Raw genomic sequence first — 14,618 nt, 5'->3', positions numbered from 1 at the left:
CGAAGTTGCCTTCATTATGAAATCTACGTGTTCAGGAAGGATGAACTAAAGTTATCACACTGAGTATGTTCTACCGAAAAATAGACTCTTCATTTTTGTTCTTTCTCATCTTCTTCTTTGACGTTTGAATTTACTTTGGCAGTCAGTGCCAGTGGACCTTCCTCGTTGGAGTGGCTTGGTCAAGTTCGTACGTGCGTGTCGTGTCTTTGTTGTCCGCTAGACGGCACTGCTGCACGGGCTAACAGGTGCGCTGAAACCGCAACCAACCGGTGCAAAGAAAAGCCTTGCTATAACATATTCCTAGAGACGCTACATAATACATAGACTTGATATTTAGTATGAAAGTCCTGTGATATATCATTCATAGAATATCTATTGGAATATTGCTACGTTATGGAGTATTTGTTTGATGTTGCCGACTGGTTTACTTGACGTTTCCCTGCGGTGGAGCTGACACGTCATATGACCATTCCATCATGGCGGTGAGGTGACGAGAGCAACAGGTCTTCCGCCACGGTTTCCTCAGTTTTACCCTTCTTACGGACTCCGCAGGTCCTCCACCGGCGCCGTCAGGACTGTGGGAGGGCAGGGAAGGTTTGCGCGAAGTTCGGCAGCCATGGGCAGCTGTCTGGGAAAACTGTTCGACAAGAAAGTGCAAGTCAGGTGGGCCCTCCAGACTTTGTTTAATTTGTAACATTTACGGTTGGAACGTGAGGCACCAACGTGCCGTGAAAATAAAATGTCGGGAGTAAGGGCTAAGCTTAAAGAAAATAGGGAGAAAAACGCGTAACGTTCGTCTGTAGAACGCTGTACGCATGTCTGATACGCTGTTCTCTGCGTTGTTGTTGAGAATTTCGCTGTAACGCTACCTGTCCTGACCTGTAACCTGAACCTCACCTGTAACTTAGTCTCACCTGTGTACAGGTGAGTTGTGTTGAGGAACTGACTACAGACGTAGTCAGGCACAAAAATGCAAGTCTTAACTTTAATAACCAGCACTAAGAGAAAATGTTGGTTATATATTAATTATAAGAACAAGTTGGAAGCATTCTGAGATCTTCCTACCTGGCTGAAATGATCTACTCTACTCTTATTCATAAATTAAGTCGTAAACCAACACATCTTATGACTTAATACTAGTAGTATGATTTCTGTCTCTACAGGAACTTCTAGTTGGTCAGGGGGAAATTGTTAAGACTTTCTTTTGATTTCTATTAAACGTCATCATTTCGTAAACAATACATTTTAACTTGTCATAATTTTGATGTACATAAAGTTTCACTGAGGAAGTAGTATTTAGTAACATATACTAGTGCTTGGTTTCACATTCATTTCAAACACATGTAACAGATCCAGATTCGATTAGTTTTTTTATAGTTAAACTATGATTTTTATTACTCTTAACATTTGATAAATGTTCTAAATTTGTCCCCACACAATTCCTTGATGTGATGTTCCATTCCCCCACTGAAATTGATGAATTTGAAAAAGTCAGCTTCCTCAAAGATACTCCTTGTTCACACTGCAGACTTCAGTTTCACTAAGTTTCACCATAGTAAGACACAGAGACAAGTCTGCTGGTATAAAAAAAAAATCAAGTAAAATGCATCAGTACATTTGTGTTTATAGTTTGTGTGATGTTGTGTTTTAGCATACTTGTGTAGCAAAAACATACGGATGTCGATGTTTATTGTAACTACACAATTACTGTTACAGTGTCTGTGTCCGTATTATATTATTCATCTGATATTCATCATTTAAATCACCAAGAGTTAAATACCTAGAGAGACAATTGACTCGTAACTGAACCAAGCATAACCCAGCACCAAGACACCATGTCTAGCAATATGATAGACGTTAAACAAGGGCAACAACAACAACAAGATCTGATAAAAAAGCTTCGGCATAATAGTTATATACACATCATGGCCAGCTGTTGCATGTGTACTCCATATATCCGGTATGACGAGTTGAAGGACAAATTATATCAATATACACATGTATATCAATAAATCGTTCTTGGTATGAACACCAGCTTCACAGTTAAAGGCATGTGGCACATGCAAATGACTATGTTGGTAAACCTGAGAACCCTGAAAGTCCCTACCAAGTACTTCATAGTAATAAGTTTGTAAAATAAAGTTCAATGTTTCAAGTATTGAATTGACATACTATTTCTTTTCTCTTTTCAGAACGAGCTCTCCGTATTTCACATCAGGGTCAAGAATAAACATAGAGGTAACCACGCTAATGTCCGAATTATTTGTTTCTAGTTGTACTTAGTAGAACTGTCTTCTTTAGTTTAGCCCATCTTAAGTCTTAATGTCAGGATAGTTGCGGAGAGAAAGAAAACTTCGGGAGCTAGGGATGCTTTTCATGAACCGGACAACGTGGAGAGAATAGCAGCTGCAGAACACAGTGGACTACTACTAAGTACTAAGTCTTAATGATGATGATAAAAAAATAGATATGCCTGTTTACTTTTGTTCATAACAGAAGAAAACCTGTTATGATATTTTAGAGATGAATTTTTTAGCGGATTACAATTCAAGAAGATGATACCATTAAGAATTAGGAAATGATAATGAAAACTAATTTTTTCAATGTCAATTCATTTCTGTGGGTCTCAAAAATCTAAGGGGCAAACATAGCAAGCAGACATCATAAAAGCAAAGAGCAGGGAGGACAACTTGACTATGACTGTACTCACTCCATAACTGTACAAGAAGGCAGGAACCTGGTCCTCAGGCTTTGTGTTCATTATGTTTTCCAGTTAAGCATGTTTTAAAACTGAAAACCAACAAATTAAATTGGTCTGGCCTTACATTCAATTGCATTAGAAAACTTAACAAAACTAACGGTTTTTTCTACCGTTTCTTTTCCAGTTTGAAAACCTGATAGACGAGGTAAGAACTCAGCAGTTTGAACTGATTTGCTTTTTTAAACTTTAGTTGATAATTTTGGTTTCTCTGTGGCACCATTGCTGAGGCATGATGGGATTGAAGTGACTTGCACACAGCTCTGAGACGGAGAGTTGCAAGCATGATGGGACGTCATGGTTGCATCAGGGCTTGTGTTTTTAACGATGTTAATGAAAGGCTAATTAACAAAACCGACCATTGCCCCAAAATATAGATCTGTGAGTGTTGGAATGTATATGTAACACAAATCATGCTGATTATGGCATGCCTGGCTTGGTCTGGTGTGACAAGGTTTTGAAAAAAGCACTTTAACTTCATTGACAGTCTGAAACTTTACAGATTTCACAGTATTTTGTATCCATGGAGATTTACCTTCCAGTATATCTGTATGATTTTGTAAATTATTTATTGACTTTTTTGACGATTTCAAGTTCGTTCTGAAGTAAGATTTCCATTGATGATAATGTTCAGGTAGTGTTTTATCCTCTCGTCTCCTTAACCTGACAATTGCAATATGAGCAGATTTTACATCATGTGTGGTTTTTTTTTCAGGATGACAACATAGACAGAGGAAGGTACCTGTGCACACCTGACTTACACACCTGGCTTACACACCTGGTCTTACACACCTGGTCTTACACACCTGGCTTACACACCTGGTTTTACACCTGCATGCTTCACTTTCTCTGAAAACTGCTTCACTTTCTCATTTTCTTCACTTTCATCTTTGTTCTGCAAAAATAGCGGCCAACACAATTTTTACACGTGTTCACGGTTTGTCATGTTCATTTCAGATGTGTTCTCTAGTTTTGCAAAAAAAGAAATTCTGAGAATATTTTTTTACTTTATTGTCATCGGTAATTAAGAACATTTCCTTGGTTTATACCATAGATTGGCATTCAGGAATGTTCAATTTACCTGTTCGGTCGGTTCATAGATTCAATATTTTAAGCTGAGAAAAATGGCTAAGATTTTGTCAGATTTTTATTTTTTTTGCCGTTTTCCTTTTAAGGAATCACTGTATATCTGGGGAGTCTTTCCTTCATTTCATTGCAATTGTGTCTAGACTGACTGTGATTCAGTATGAGGGAGCTTTATATATAAACCTCTGCATGTTGAAGACTGTACATCATGTGTGTGTTGCGTATAGAGGACTCCGTACATGTGTGTGTTGCATGTAGAAGACTCCGTACATGTGTGTGTTGCATGTAGAAGACTCTGTACATCATGTGTGTTGCATGTAGAAGACTCTGTACATCATGTTTGCTGCGTATAGAAGACTGTACATGAGTGTGTTGCATGTAGAAGACTCTGTACATGAGTGTGTTGCATGTAGAAGACTCTGTACATGTGTGTGTTGCATGTAGAAGACTCTGTGCACCATGTGTGTTGCATGTATGTTTGGGTGTGTTTAGGTCGGTGACAAGGGAAGAGATCGATGCTCTAAAGCAGAAACGCTACAGCGACCTGGTACAACAGCAGAGGACGATAGATGCCGAACTAGAGGCTGAGGTACACTCTATACACGTTATATACATTCATTACATACATACTTACACTCAAACACATACACGTACATACACGTACATGTAGGCACACGCACACATCCACACGCACACATTGAAACCTGCTATCTACACTCTTGATACAACAGTTGAAATAACTTCTGATTTTCATGTACATATAGTATTACATGTAAAAAGAACAAAGTGTAAGAAATCTTAGTCTCTTTCTGAATCTCACATTCTAAATTGTGACATATTATTCTAACACTGAGTCAAAACAAGACAAGACATTGAACGACTTTCTTAACTACCACCACACATCAGATAGTTCTTTTAAAGTTCTGTAGTTTCCTTCTGTTTTGAACTCTTGCCTTCCTGTCTCATGCACGAATCCTCACACTGCGACTGACGCGACAACCGTCTGTTGTTTCCATGGCGTTACCATAGCTACAGGCGCAGGAGGAGCAGCTGCGCATCGAGGAGGAGGCGTTCTACGCGGCGCAGCGGGAGGCGGCGCTCATCGCTAAGCAACGGAAACTTCTGGATGAGGTTTCTATGGCAACCCTGGAAAACTTTCTGACTTTTAGAAAACTTTTACTGATTTTGATTCTGATTTTTTCTGATGTTTAGGATGGTGGTGGTGGGTTGGAGGAGACGCCATCTTGATTTTGAACTTGTCAGCGTCGACTCTCTCCTTTCTTAAGATTTTAAAACGTTCTTAAGATGCTCTGAAGAACATAAGGTCGCGACCTTTGGTTTCTCTAAGTTCCCTCCAATCCCATCATGCACCAGGCCATATCTGCTTTATTTCAAGTGTCGTGTTGTTTCTTCTTAACACTTTAAGATGTTTTCTGACGTTCCTTCTACTTCCTTAAGCAACAGGCTGCTGCTAAGAATGGCCCCAAGGCGTGGGTCGGCGGCGACCAGGACGACTGGGAAGTGTGAGTCGCTGTTTCCAGTTTTCTTCACGATTTTTTAATCTAAATCTCAGACGGTTTGAAGCGCATTATTCCTCTTTACTGTATAATTGTAAATAAATCGTAGATTTTGAAATGTTCGCAATGGTTTTATTTTTACTGTGACCTCTCCACCACGGATTTGTGACACAAATATGCAAAGATGCATGACAATGTATTACTACTGCATGCAGAATTGTTTCACAGAAACTGAAAACACTGGGAAATCGTCCTGTCCACTCCTACCATGAAATCAAACCCCTGCTAACATACCTGAATTTACAGAACTACTCTATGAATCAATATGTCGTGTTGGCGTAACGGTTAGTGTGTTTGGCCCATAACTCAGAGGTCCTGGGTTCGAATCCTCTGATACGTCACCGATCTTGTGTCCTTGGGAAAGGCACTTTACACGACTTTCCTCACTCCACCCAGGTGTAAAAATGGGCACCTGGCTTCGGTTGGGGAGTTAAATGGCAGTGGAAGTAAAGGCATAGGCTCTGCCTTTAAAACCATGTCCTTAGATATATACAGTGGATAACACCCCACTGTCCCAGCAGCCCCCAAAAGGCTATGGACTACCTTTACTGTACCTTTACCTACCTGCGTTTACCTTTACTATGAATCATAAGCAATGTTTGTACTGTTTTAACCTGCAGCGCTGGCGGGGAGGAGGATTTTGAGAAATTTCTGGAAAGTGTCAAACAGAGAGCAATGAGCACCAGGCAGAGCATGGAGGGTAGGAACCAGTTTTCCTTGTTAGTAGTTTTGAATAGACAATAGGTAGTTTTCTATACTGTAGATTGCACTTGATGTAGCCTTGTAGTAATCAGAAATATTCTTCAATTGAACTAGATTGTTACCTACATTATCTGTAAATTGCTATTCATTATTGCCGATACAATTAGCCTAGAAACACGCTGTATTAGTTCCATGTTGCAATTGCCGTAGATCACACTGAATATAGTCTTATAGTAACTGGAAATATTGTTAGATAGAACTAGATTGTTACCTATGTTGTCTGTAAATTGCCATACATTGTCACTGATGCAATTGTTGTGCAATAAAATCATTCATTCATTAATCAATCAATTCATTCATTTACTTAGTCATTCATTTTATTTCCATTGAAATAATCAGAAGGGAATGAAGCCTAGAATATGTGTTTGAGGAATCTGTAACCATGGAAACTGTTGCCATGTGCAGGAGGTACAGAAGCCACGCCCGGCGATGAGGCGACCAATGAGAACGGAGAGTCGACTTCGCTGGACCTTGAGTGGGAAAATGAAGATTTGGGAGGTGAGTTGGGAAGACTTGCCGCTATGTCTGGAGTTAATTGACAAGTTAAATCAGAATGTCCAGAATTTTCTAGGTCGAGAGTTTGTTTCTCAATCTAAAGACTCCCAGAGTTGGGTTAATGCATGATGTCCATGGGACCTGGCGTAGGAATTTTTTTCAAAGTTGGTCCGAGGTTTAGCAACTAAGCAAACTACTGCCCTCTCATTTTGAGTTCCACCCAATACTTCCTTGTTTTGCCTGATTTTCATTTCTTTGCAAAATCCAATATTTGATTTTACAGTATGTTGCTGTTGCTACATGGCTGCTAAGTTTGTTGCTACCTGATTATTGCTACATTATTGCTACATAATCACGACACTACTGCTACATAACTGCCATGTTAACGTTGTTGCTGCCATGTTGCTGCCATGTTGTTGCCATGACCCAATAATCAGGCTTATCCATGATTTCTTGTGGTTTCTCCTGTTAGCTGGACCTAACCTTTCCCCAGACGGTTTGTACCACTTTCAACTTTTCCTTGGGACTTAAAGACATCCAGAAGTTACCTTAAAGATGCCATGTCTTAACCCTTAAAGATGCCATGTCTTAACCCTTAAAGATGCCATGTCTTAACCCTTAAAGATGCCATGTCTTAACCCTTAAAGATGCCATGTCTTAACCCTTAAAGATGCCATGTCTTAACCCTTAAAGATGCCATGTCTTAACCCTTAAAGATGCCATGTCTTAACCCTTAAAGATGCCATGTCTTAACCCTTAAAGATGCCATGTCTTAACCCTTAAAGATGCCATGTCTTAACCCTTAAAGATGCCAGGTCTTAACCCTTAAAGATGCCAGGTCTTAACCCTTAAAGATACCATGTCTTAACCCTTAAAGATGCCATGTCTTAACCCTTAAAGATGCCATGTTTTAACCTTTAAAGACATCAGGGCTGTCTCCAGCTTTACATTTTTTTCATGCCACTCATTGTTTGGGAGCCCATGTTGTTGATTTTCGTTGTCAAAATTTGCCATTTTAAATTTAAGCTTATGAAAATACATTTTCTTCAGTTTCATGTCATGAAGTAAGTTCAGATTTTCAGAGGGAAAGTGGAATTTTGTCCGTCCCAACAAGAAAATGTCCATCCCGGAACGGAGGGACGGGTTCTGGAGACAGCCCTGATCAAGAACCAGCATATTGAATCGACGTTATTCTCCAAGCAGAGGTTTTGGTCGGGGGGTAGTAGTGGCCGGGTTTTTTAACGTTGTACGGGAGGCCAACGTAAAAAAAAACGGCCACTACTACCCCCCGACCAAAACCTCTGCTTGGAGAATGAATCAATGTTACTTATTCACCAAGTTGAACATAGAAAAGCTTTAAAGTTTAATCTGCTCTTGCGGTGTCTTTACCCTGACGACCTTCGTCTCTGCCCGCTGCAGAGATGGGCGAGGAGCTTCTCCGCCGGGCGCGGAGCAACACGGAGGTCGAGATCATGAAGCTGATCATCGACGACCCGGAGGACCGCAGGCGCCTGGAGAGCAACGTCTCCACGGAAATGGAGTGGGACGACGACGAGTTCGTCTCCGCGGAGACCGTAACCACGGAGACCGTACCCGCGGTTCCCTCCCCGGTCCCGGAACACGTCGAACTGGCCGCAGGGCATCCTGGGAAGGAAGCGAGGCATGCTGGGAAGCTGCAGGTGGATGATGGGATAGGTTCGGACGACAACCAGGACAGATAATCTGCCGAGTCGTGGGGAAAAGCTGGAACTGTAGGAAAGTGTAGCTGGATATAGTCAGGTTCTTTCTGCCAAATTATGTTGGGGGCATCTCAAAGTTTGCAGGTCTTTTTCTAAGCTTTAACGGCTTAACTTAGAGGAGTGCAATGTTTTTTCCTGTTTTTGTAAAGGAGAAGTACTCTCTGTAGGTCTATATCATACCGCTAAAGTACGGATCTCAAAGAACTTCCCATCTACTATGATCTAGTCGCATGCAAAATGCCTTTCAATTTTGTATAACTGTGTGGTGTGGAGAATTTTCTGGAGGACGGTAATAGTGTAACAGGGTGAATGAATAGCCTCTACCAGGCTCCGCCGGATGGCTGGAAAAATAGTAGAAATTGGCCGTAATAGAGTGAATAGTGTGCCAAGGGAGTTAGCTACGGAGGGAGTACATTATGCCATCGACGGAGCCTTGGCACACTATTCACTCTATTACGGCCAATTTCTACTATTTTTCCAGCCATCCGGCGGAGCCTGGTAGAGGCTATGAATGAACTGACTGAACTGCTATAGTGGAGTTCAGACAAACCTGTACAAATGACCACCTCTATATAAGGACCACCTGGCCAATGTGTCCATTAGATAATTTTCTTTAAGTATTTAGAACCCTGTCTATAGTGACCACCTGTCTGAATAGACCAGATTTGATTGGTCCCCTGGGTGGTCTTCTTCAGCAGGTTTGGCTGTAGTGTTATTGGCCTGTCAGTGAATAGCTGTATTGTGCTATACTGGTTAGGATGAAATAGGCAGACAGAGTTGGTACAAGCTTGTAAGAAGCTTGCAAACTTTTGAGACGCTCCGAAGACGTTATTTGAATCAGACTGTCCAATCTCAGCTCGGTGCCTTCGGACGCTGCAAGTAGAACTCTATCTCGCGGTGACCAAGGAGGTTTTAACTTGACAAAACCTCCTTGCTGTGACAGGTAATACTGTGACTGGTAATACTGTGAGTGCTTATGGGGAGGGGGGCTAGGGTGGAAGGGAAGGGCTGCCAAAAGTGAAGCGTTTAGTGTCAAATTCTCCAACATCTGTCACTTTGAAGGTGTAAAGTCATGTTCCAGCTGTCACAGGTGCCATGGCGGAAGCCAGGTGATACGGTCAAACCTGGTCGGCCAACCATCTCCAGTCATACCTACCTACATGTACCTACCTAGTCCCTTGACCTCCGGGTCGTTGGGGGGACAAGGTAGCAGTGAAGATGGAGATCTGTCTACAGGCTCGTCTGTTTATTGCGGCAGTCAGCCTTTCGGCCAGGCTAAGGGACGTCCACTCTGCGATGTTATAAGCCACATTAAAATCCACATTAAAACACTTCCGTCCAATTTTACATACTTTAGACCCAGTACTAGTCTTGTCTCTAACCACCGGCCCCCAGTCACCATTTTTCCTCAGTCCGTTGAGTGGTTGTTGGACCGGGAAGTTTGACTGTACTGCTGTATCCTAGCGTTCTACTGGATTTACAGAAAAGTTTCCCAGGTTGTTGAGTTGGAGTTTAAGTTTATTTGTATCCATAAAATTAGCTTCAAAATGTCCATTGCAGCTATTCTTCCTGTGGTCCTTAGACCATGTTTTTGTCTATTTCATGGTCTGAGACTGGTTATCTCTGTTGAAATTTGACACTGAAACATTTCTTAGACACCAAGATTTTTAGGGTCTTTGCAAGTTCAAAGTGACCGACGTTTGGTGTCAGCTTACATGAGAATGATGCTTTTTGTGCACTTGACAATCAAGTTTTGTGGTTTAGTCGATGAAAGTTTCCCAATGCAGTTCTAAAAAAGCTTCCTTTCTGTGTGCTTGCGCTGTATGACAGTATTCTCGCCAGGCCTTTTCAGCATAGGGGCCTCCTGTGCTGTGATCTGGACCCCTATGCTGTGTTTCAACCAGCATATGGGTGTTTCTTCCTGGGAATAACCTTGTGACCCTTCATAAGTCTTATAAAAAGTTCACATTTTGCTTTAGAATGAGGCTTTGACAGAGGGAGAACTTTACTTCACGACATTTATTCCTCAAAATGCAGGAAAAAGTGATGCATTGGGTAATGAATTTAAAGATTTTCCGGGGGAACAGGCCGGACTCCCTACTCTGATCATGTCTGCGGCACTCCGCACATGACTTTCGCAGCCCCTATGCTGTGAAAAAATCCTGGTGAGAACACTTTATGATGTACATGTTGTACAAACTGTATGATATAAGAGAATCAGTCAGGAGTAAAGTAATCATTCAAAGATGTATAAAATCTATCTACAAGAGAAAAAAACAACATTATATCAAATTTCTGTTTTATGCTATCCTGACTTTTATATTCACTAGTTTTAGACTCGGATTAGAGAATTGTTACAGAACTCAAACCAGTATTACGAAAATTGAGCTGCGATGGTTTGAGGTCACATTTGCAAGCCTTAGATTAGAAATGAGTCTTCAACATGCAAGATTTGCTGCGTTCCAAACAATAAACCAGACAAATCAAATGTTTTATGGTACACATGTATGTTTGAATGTGCAAGACTTGTTTGTTGGTTTATTCATTTTATTCATTTATTAAAATTCACCACACATGTAGAAGGGGTGAGAGAGCAAGCGATAACGCCTTTTCCAGCTCCCACCCCAGAGATACATACAACATCAAATATTGTGATAGTTACTAGAATATTCTTCAATCAGTGACATATTTTAAAGGTAACAAACAAGTACCTCCAAATTTTTGACCTCTACTGTACGTCTTGTCACTGATTGAAGAATATTCTAGTAACTGTGATTATGCGTTAATGATGAATCTCTTCAACAAATATAGTGAACATTTTGAAGTATACAATTATAAAAGGACATGAAACATATTGCACTATACTACACAGCAGATAACGACCCACGGCCTCAAAAAGGCTATGGGACTACATGTACCTTCACATGACCCAACAATATGCCGCCACCATATTGGTGGGCTGGATGAATCCAAGATGGCGCGGCGTCTTTCAGAACGGACAGAGGATGATTGTCTCATTCTCGCAGCCGGATGGTGTCTGAACATGCAAGAGACAAAAAGCTGTGAGGCATACAGTATGAACATGTGACAAACAGAACACCAAGGGATGGAGAGATAGGATGGAGAGAGGGATATCATAGAAAGAAATTGACAATTATAGAGAAAAGACGGAGAGAGCCTATTCATCTTTCCATTTATTTCTATCATTTCTGAGTGGGATGGAAATGATAGAAATGAATGGAGAGAAAGATGAATAGAAAGGAATGGGCAGAATTATGGAGAGACGGATAGAAAGGACGACAAAAAGGAGAGAGGGATGGAGAAATTAAGTAAAAGATGGATATAGATTTTAAATCTTAACTGTAACCATCAGGATATATTCCAACTGTACGTTCCTAATATAACAGCTTAGGCCACACACATGCTATCCTATCATCAGTAATCTTGGGTGATCTTCAGCCATTGTTAGGAGTGGCCTTCGCCTAGCCTCTACCAGGCTCCGTGGATCGCTTGAAAAATAATAGAAATTGGCCAAATAGAGATAGGGGAGTCGGCTGCCAATAGGCAAACCACGTAGCCTTCGCAATTAATATTTCAAACTTCACTTAGCGGCCGACCCACAACCATTATTTTGTCACATGTGTTTCCTCGTATTTTTTCTCTAAACTCCAAGCAGAGGTTGGGGTGAGACTATAACATTTGGAATGGCCAAAGTGAAAGTGTTTTCACCTTTATACATATATATATACCAGTGTCATAAAAATATCAACAAAGGAATAACCAGCTTAATTGTACGGTAGGTGGGAGTACCTTTCACTGCTTATGGTTGTCATTTCTTATTTCCGTTTCTTAATGGTGTGAGATGTTCAGAACTTAGATACATGTATCGACAAGGACACAAATGACGATGTAATTTGTACCACGTCTAAACATAATTCCCGTGGCTGCACGACATGGTCCTCTCTGAAAAATTTGCAGGAAGTAATTAAAGTAATCCCTTCATTGTTACCTAAAGCCGCCGCCATAAATATTTTAAACTTCATCCCTGAATTCTATGGCGTGTATTGTATTAGAGTACAGGGGAGTTAAGCTATGCGAAAATGTTGTAGATATGAAGGGGTTTTAACCAAAAGCTATGGGTAAACCAAGGAGGTTATATAGTCTAGATAACCTCCTTGGGGTAAACATGGATAAATAGTGAATTTTTTTATTTCATGATTTACCCTACTGCAGTCACTAAAGTTTCAAGAAAGAAAAATGTGCAAAGTAAACCCGATGCTGTTGCTAGGTAACCACAGCGCCTTTTGTCCTTTTTGTTTGCCAACTGTTGACTCAAAGCAACAGTTGGGCCACTTTACTTTTGCAACGATGAGGGGGGTTCTAATGTGAAAATTATTTCAAAGTAAGTGGATGAAGCTCATTTCGTACGTAGTACGCGAAACAGAAGGATTCAATTTTCAGTGTCCATTTTTGTAATAAAAGCATTGAGTTGCGTCAACGCCAGTGACTCTGTTCTAGACATATCCTGACTTTTCGTACGCAGATTTGTTCACCCTCCAGAATGTCCCGAATGGTATGCCCAGTTAGAAGGCTGGCTCATTCAGTCATTGTACTTTGTACAACATCTATTTTTCCGAGCTGCACTTTTTAATCTTTTACTGGACTGATTCCGACGGAAAGAAGCCGGGAAATGTATATTTTCCAGCTGTTCGTCTGTTCCTTTGTGATGATGTGTCCCTGCTTCATCACTGCGGATGGACAAGGTAAGATCGTTCATACAACAACCGCACGCTTACAAAAACAGGTAAACATGCATCGCATTATGTCTCCAACCACATTTACACAGTATAACTTGCCATAGAGCCTTGAGCACTATTGAGTCTCCTGTGCATTATAACATTGTTACTGGACATATAATTTTTCTGCGCACGCTTTGGGCCAGACATATCTTGGTATGACATTTTTTTTGATAATTTCGCTATTTGACCGATGTATATCAAATACCTCTGCAACCTTTAACGGAAAAGTATAATGTTCATTTATCTCTATGGCAGTTTTGTTAACACTCAAGTGACCGACATGTAACGTGCGCACAGCATAGCAATAAATTACCAAGCCCGTTCATGTCGGATGTTGGATTGCGCCCGAGACCAACTGCGACATACCCGTTACCATATACCACATCGCATTAGCTTTTTAGAAAGGGTTTAAACTAAAATTCAACGTTTCCAAACGCATTCTTTGTCACTCGTTTTCGAATCACCTTACCAGTCCACAGTCGTAATTATGAAAGAAAGAATGAAAGAAGAATAGAAACAAAATTAGCTTTTTTCAAAAGCTGCAGCTGGCAACGCGACCATCGGATGATAGTTGGTGTGAAATGTTGGAAGGAAGTTTGTCAAATGAGTGCAGGTTCGTGATGATCCTAAAACGCGCAGAAATAAGACCTATTGACATTCCTGAGGAAGACTGAATAGTTTGAATGGATGTTTTAAAAGAAAAACCAACATCCCAAAGCTGGGTTTCGACCCTAACATCCCCTGTTCGCAAGACGAAAGCGTTTTAAATATCAAATGGATATTTAAAAAGAAAAAAATGAGAAGGTGAAAGAAAGTATATTTTTACCGCACACCTCCTCTTGTTGTTGTTGTTTGTTGTTGTTTATTTATTTCACCAGGGGAATCATCTCGCCAGCTGGCGATTTTCAATGAGCCCTGGAGGGAAATCCCCAAAACAAAGTTGTTTACGTAAAATCCAAACAAGGTAGCAAGAAATAACAAAACAAGGTTGCAAGAAATAACAAGACAATGGGCGAAAATACAAATTGATATAAAACCGGAGTAACTTAGATAACATAAACATTATATAATATATTTGACATGATGTCATAATAACAAAGCAGAATGGAATGAAATCGGGTTAAAATCAGGGTTTGAATTCGCTTAAACGCACACAAACTTCAACAATCCAGAAACAATACTCGTGATTCCTAACCTTCAAATGCCTTGCATGTTGTAACATACTGTTTTCAAACTTCGTTAACACATAACAATAACCATCTTCGAGAGAGCTAACACAACGTTAAACAAAAATCAATTTGTTAGAAATGTTGTTTATGGAAATTGCACCAACAGAAGTAAATGCAGCTATGATTTTGGAAGAAATGTTAACCAGAGGGGTGTAATATCCGGCACTGCTACA

At 40.6% G+C, this 14,618-nt stretch overlaps 1 protein-coding gene across 2 annotated transcripts; it reads left to right on the top strand.

The window, feature by feature from the left end:
* Window positions 1-455: 455 nt before the first annotated feature.
* Window positions 456-10,917, top strand: LOC136448283 (AP-1 complex-associated regulatory protein-like). Of its 2 annotated transcripts, XM_066447640.1 has the most exons (11): window positions 456-663; window positions 2,193-2,238; window positions 2,886-2,906; window positions 3,474-3,496; window positions 4,337-4,433; window positions 4,874-4,975; window positions 5,303-5,367; window positions 6,042-6,121; window positions 6,589-6,681; window positions 7,151-7,174; window positions 8,098-10,917. In XM_066447640.1, the coding sequence occupies exons 1-11, from the start codon at window positions 617-619 to the stop codon at window positions 8,397-8,399; spliced, it is 900 nt and encodes a 299-aa protein (XP_066303737.1). In that variant the 5' UTR covers window positions 456-616; the 3' UTR covers window positions 8,400-10,917. The 2 variants fall into 2 exon arrangements, with proteins under 2 accessions (XP_066303737.1, XP_066303738.1); XM_066447641.1 differs by lacking the exon at window positions 7,151-7,174 and having other exon boundaries at window positions 457-663.
* Window positions 10,918-14,618: the final 3,701 nt, after the last annotated feature.

The sequence above is a fragment of the Branchiostoma lanceolatum genome, chromosome 14 (genome assembly GCF_035083965.1).
Source record: "Branchiostoma lanceolatum isolate klBraLanc5 chromosome 14, klBraLanc5.hap2, whole genome shotgun sequence".
In the NCBI taxonomy this organism is placed as follows: Eukaryota; Metazoa; Chordata; class Leptocardii; order Amphioxiformes; family Branchiostomatidae; genus Branchiostoma; species Branchiostoma lanceolatum.
Note: the sequence above shows the minus strand (reverse complement) of the source record. Positions and strands in the feature narration are given on the sequence as shown.

Excerpts from the sequence above, each read along its gene's own strand:
- LOC136448283 (XM_066447640.1), top strand. The coding sequence starts at position 617 with ATGGGCAGCTGTCTGGGAAAACTGTTCGACAAGAAAGTGCAAGTCAG. Across the intron at positions 2,907-3,473 it reads TTGAAAACCTGATAGACGAG|GATGACAACATAGACAGAGG; the intron begins GTAAGAACTCAG and ends TTTTTTTTTCAG. Across the intron at positions 3,497-4,336 it reads GACAACATAGACAGAGGAAG|GTCGGTGACAAGGGAAGAGA; the intron begins GTACCTGTGCAC and ends GGGTGTGTTTAG.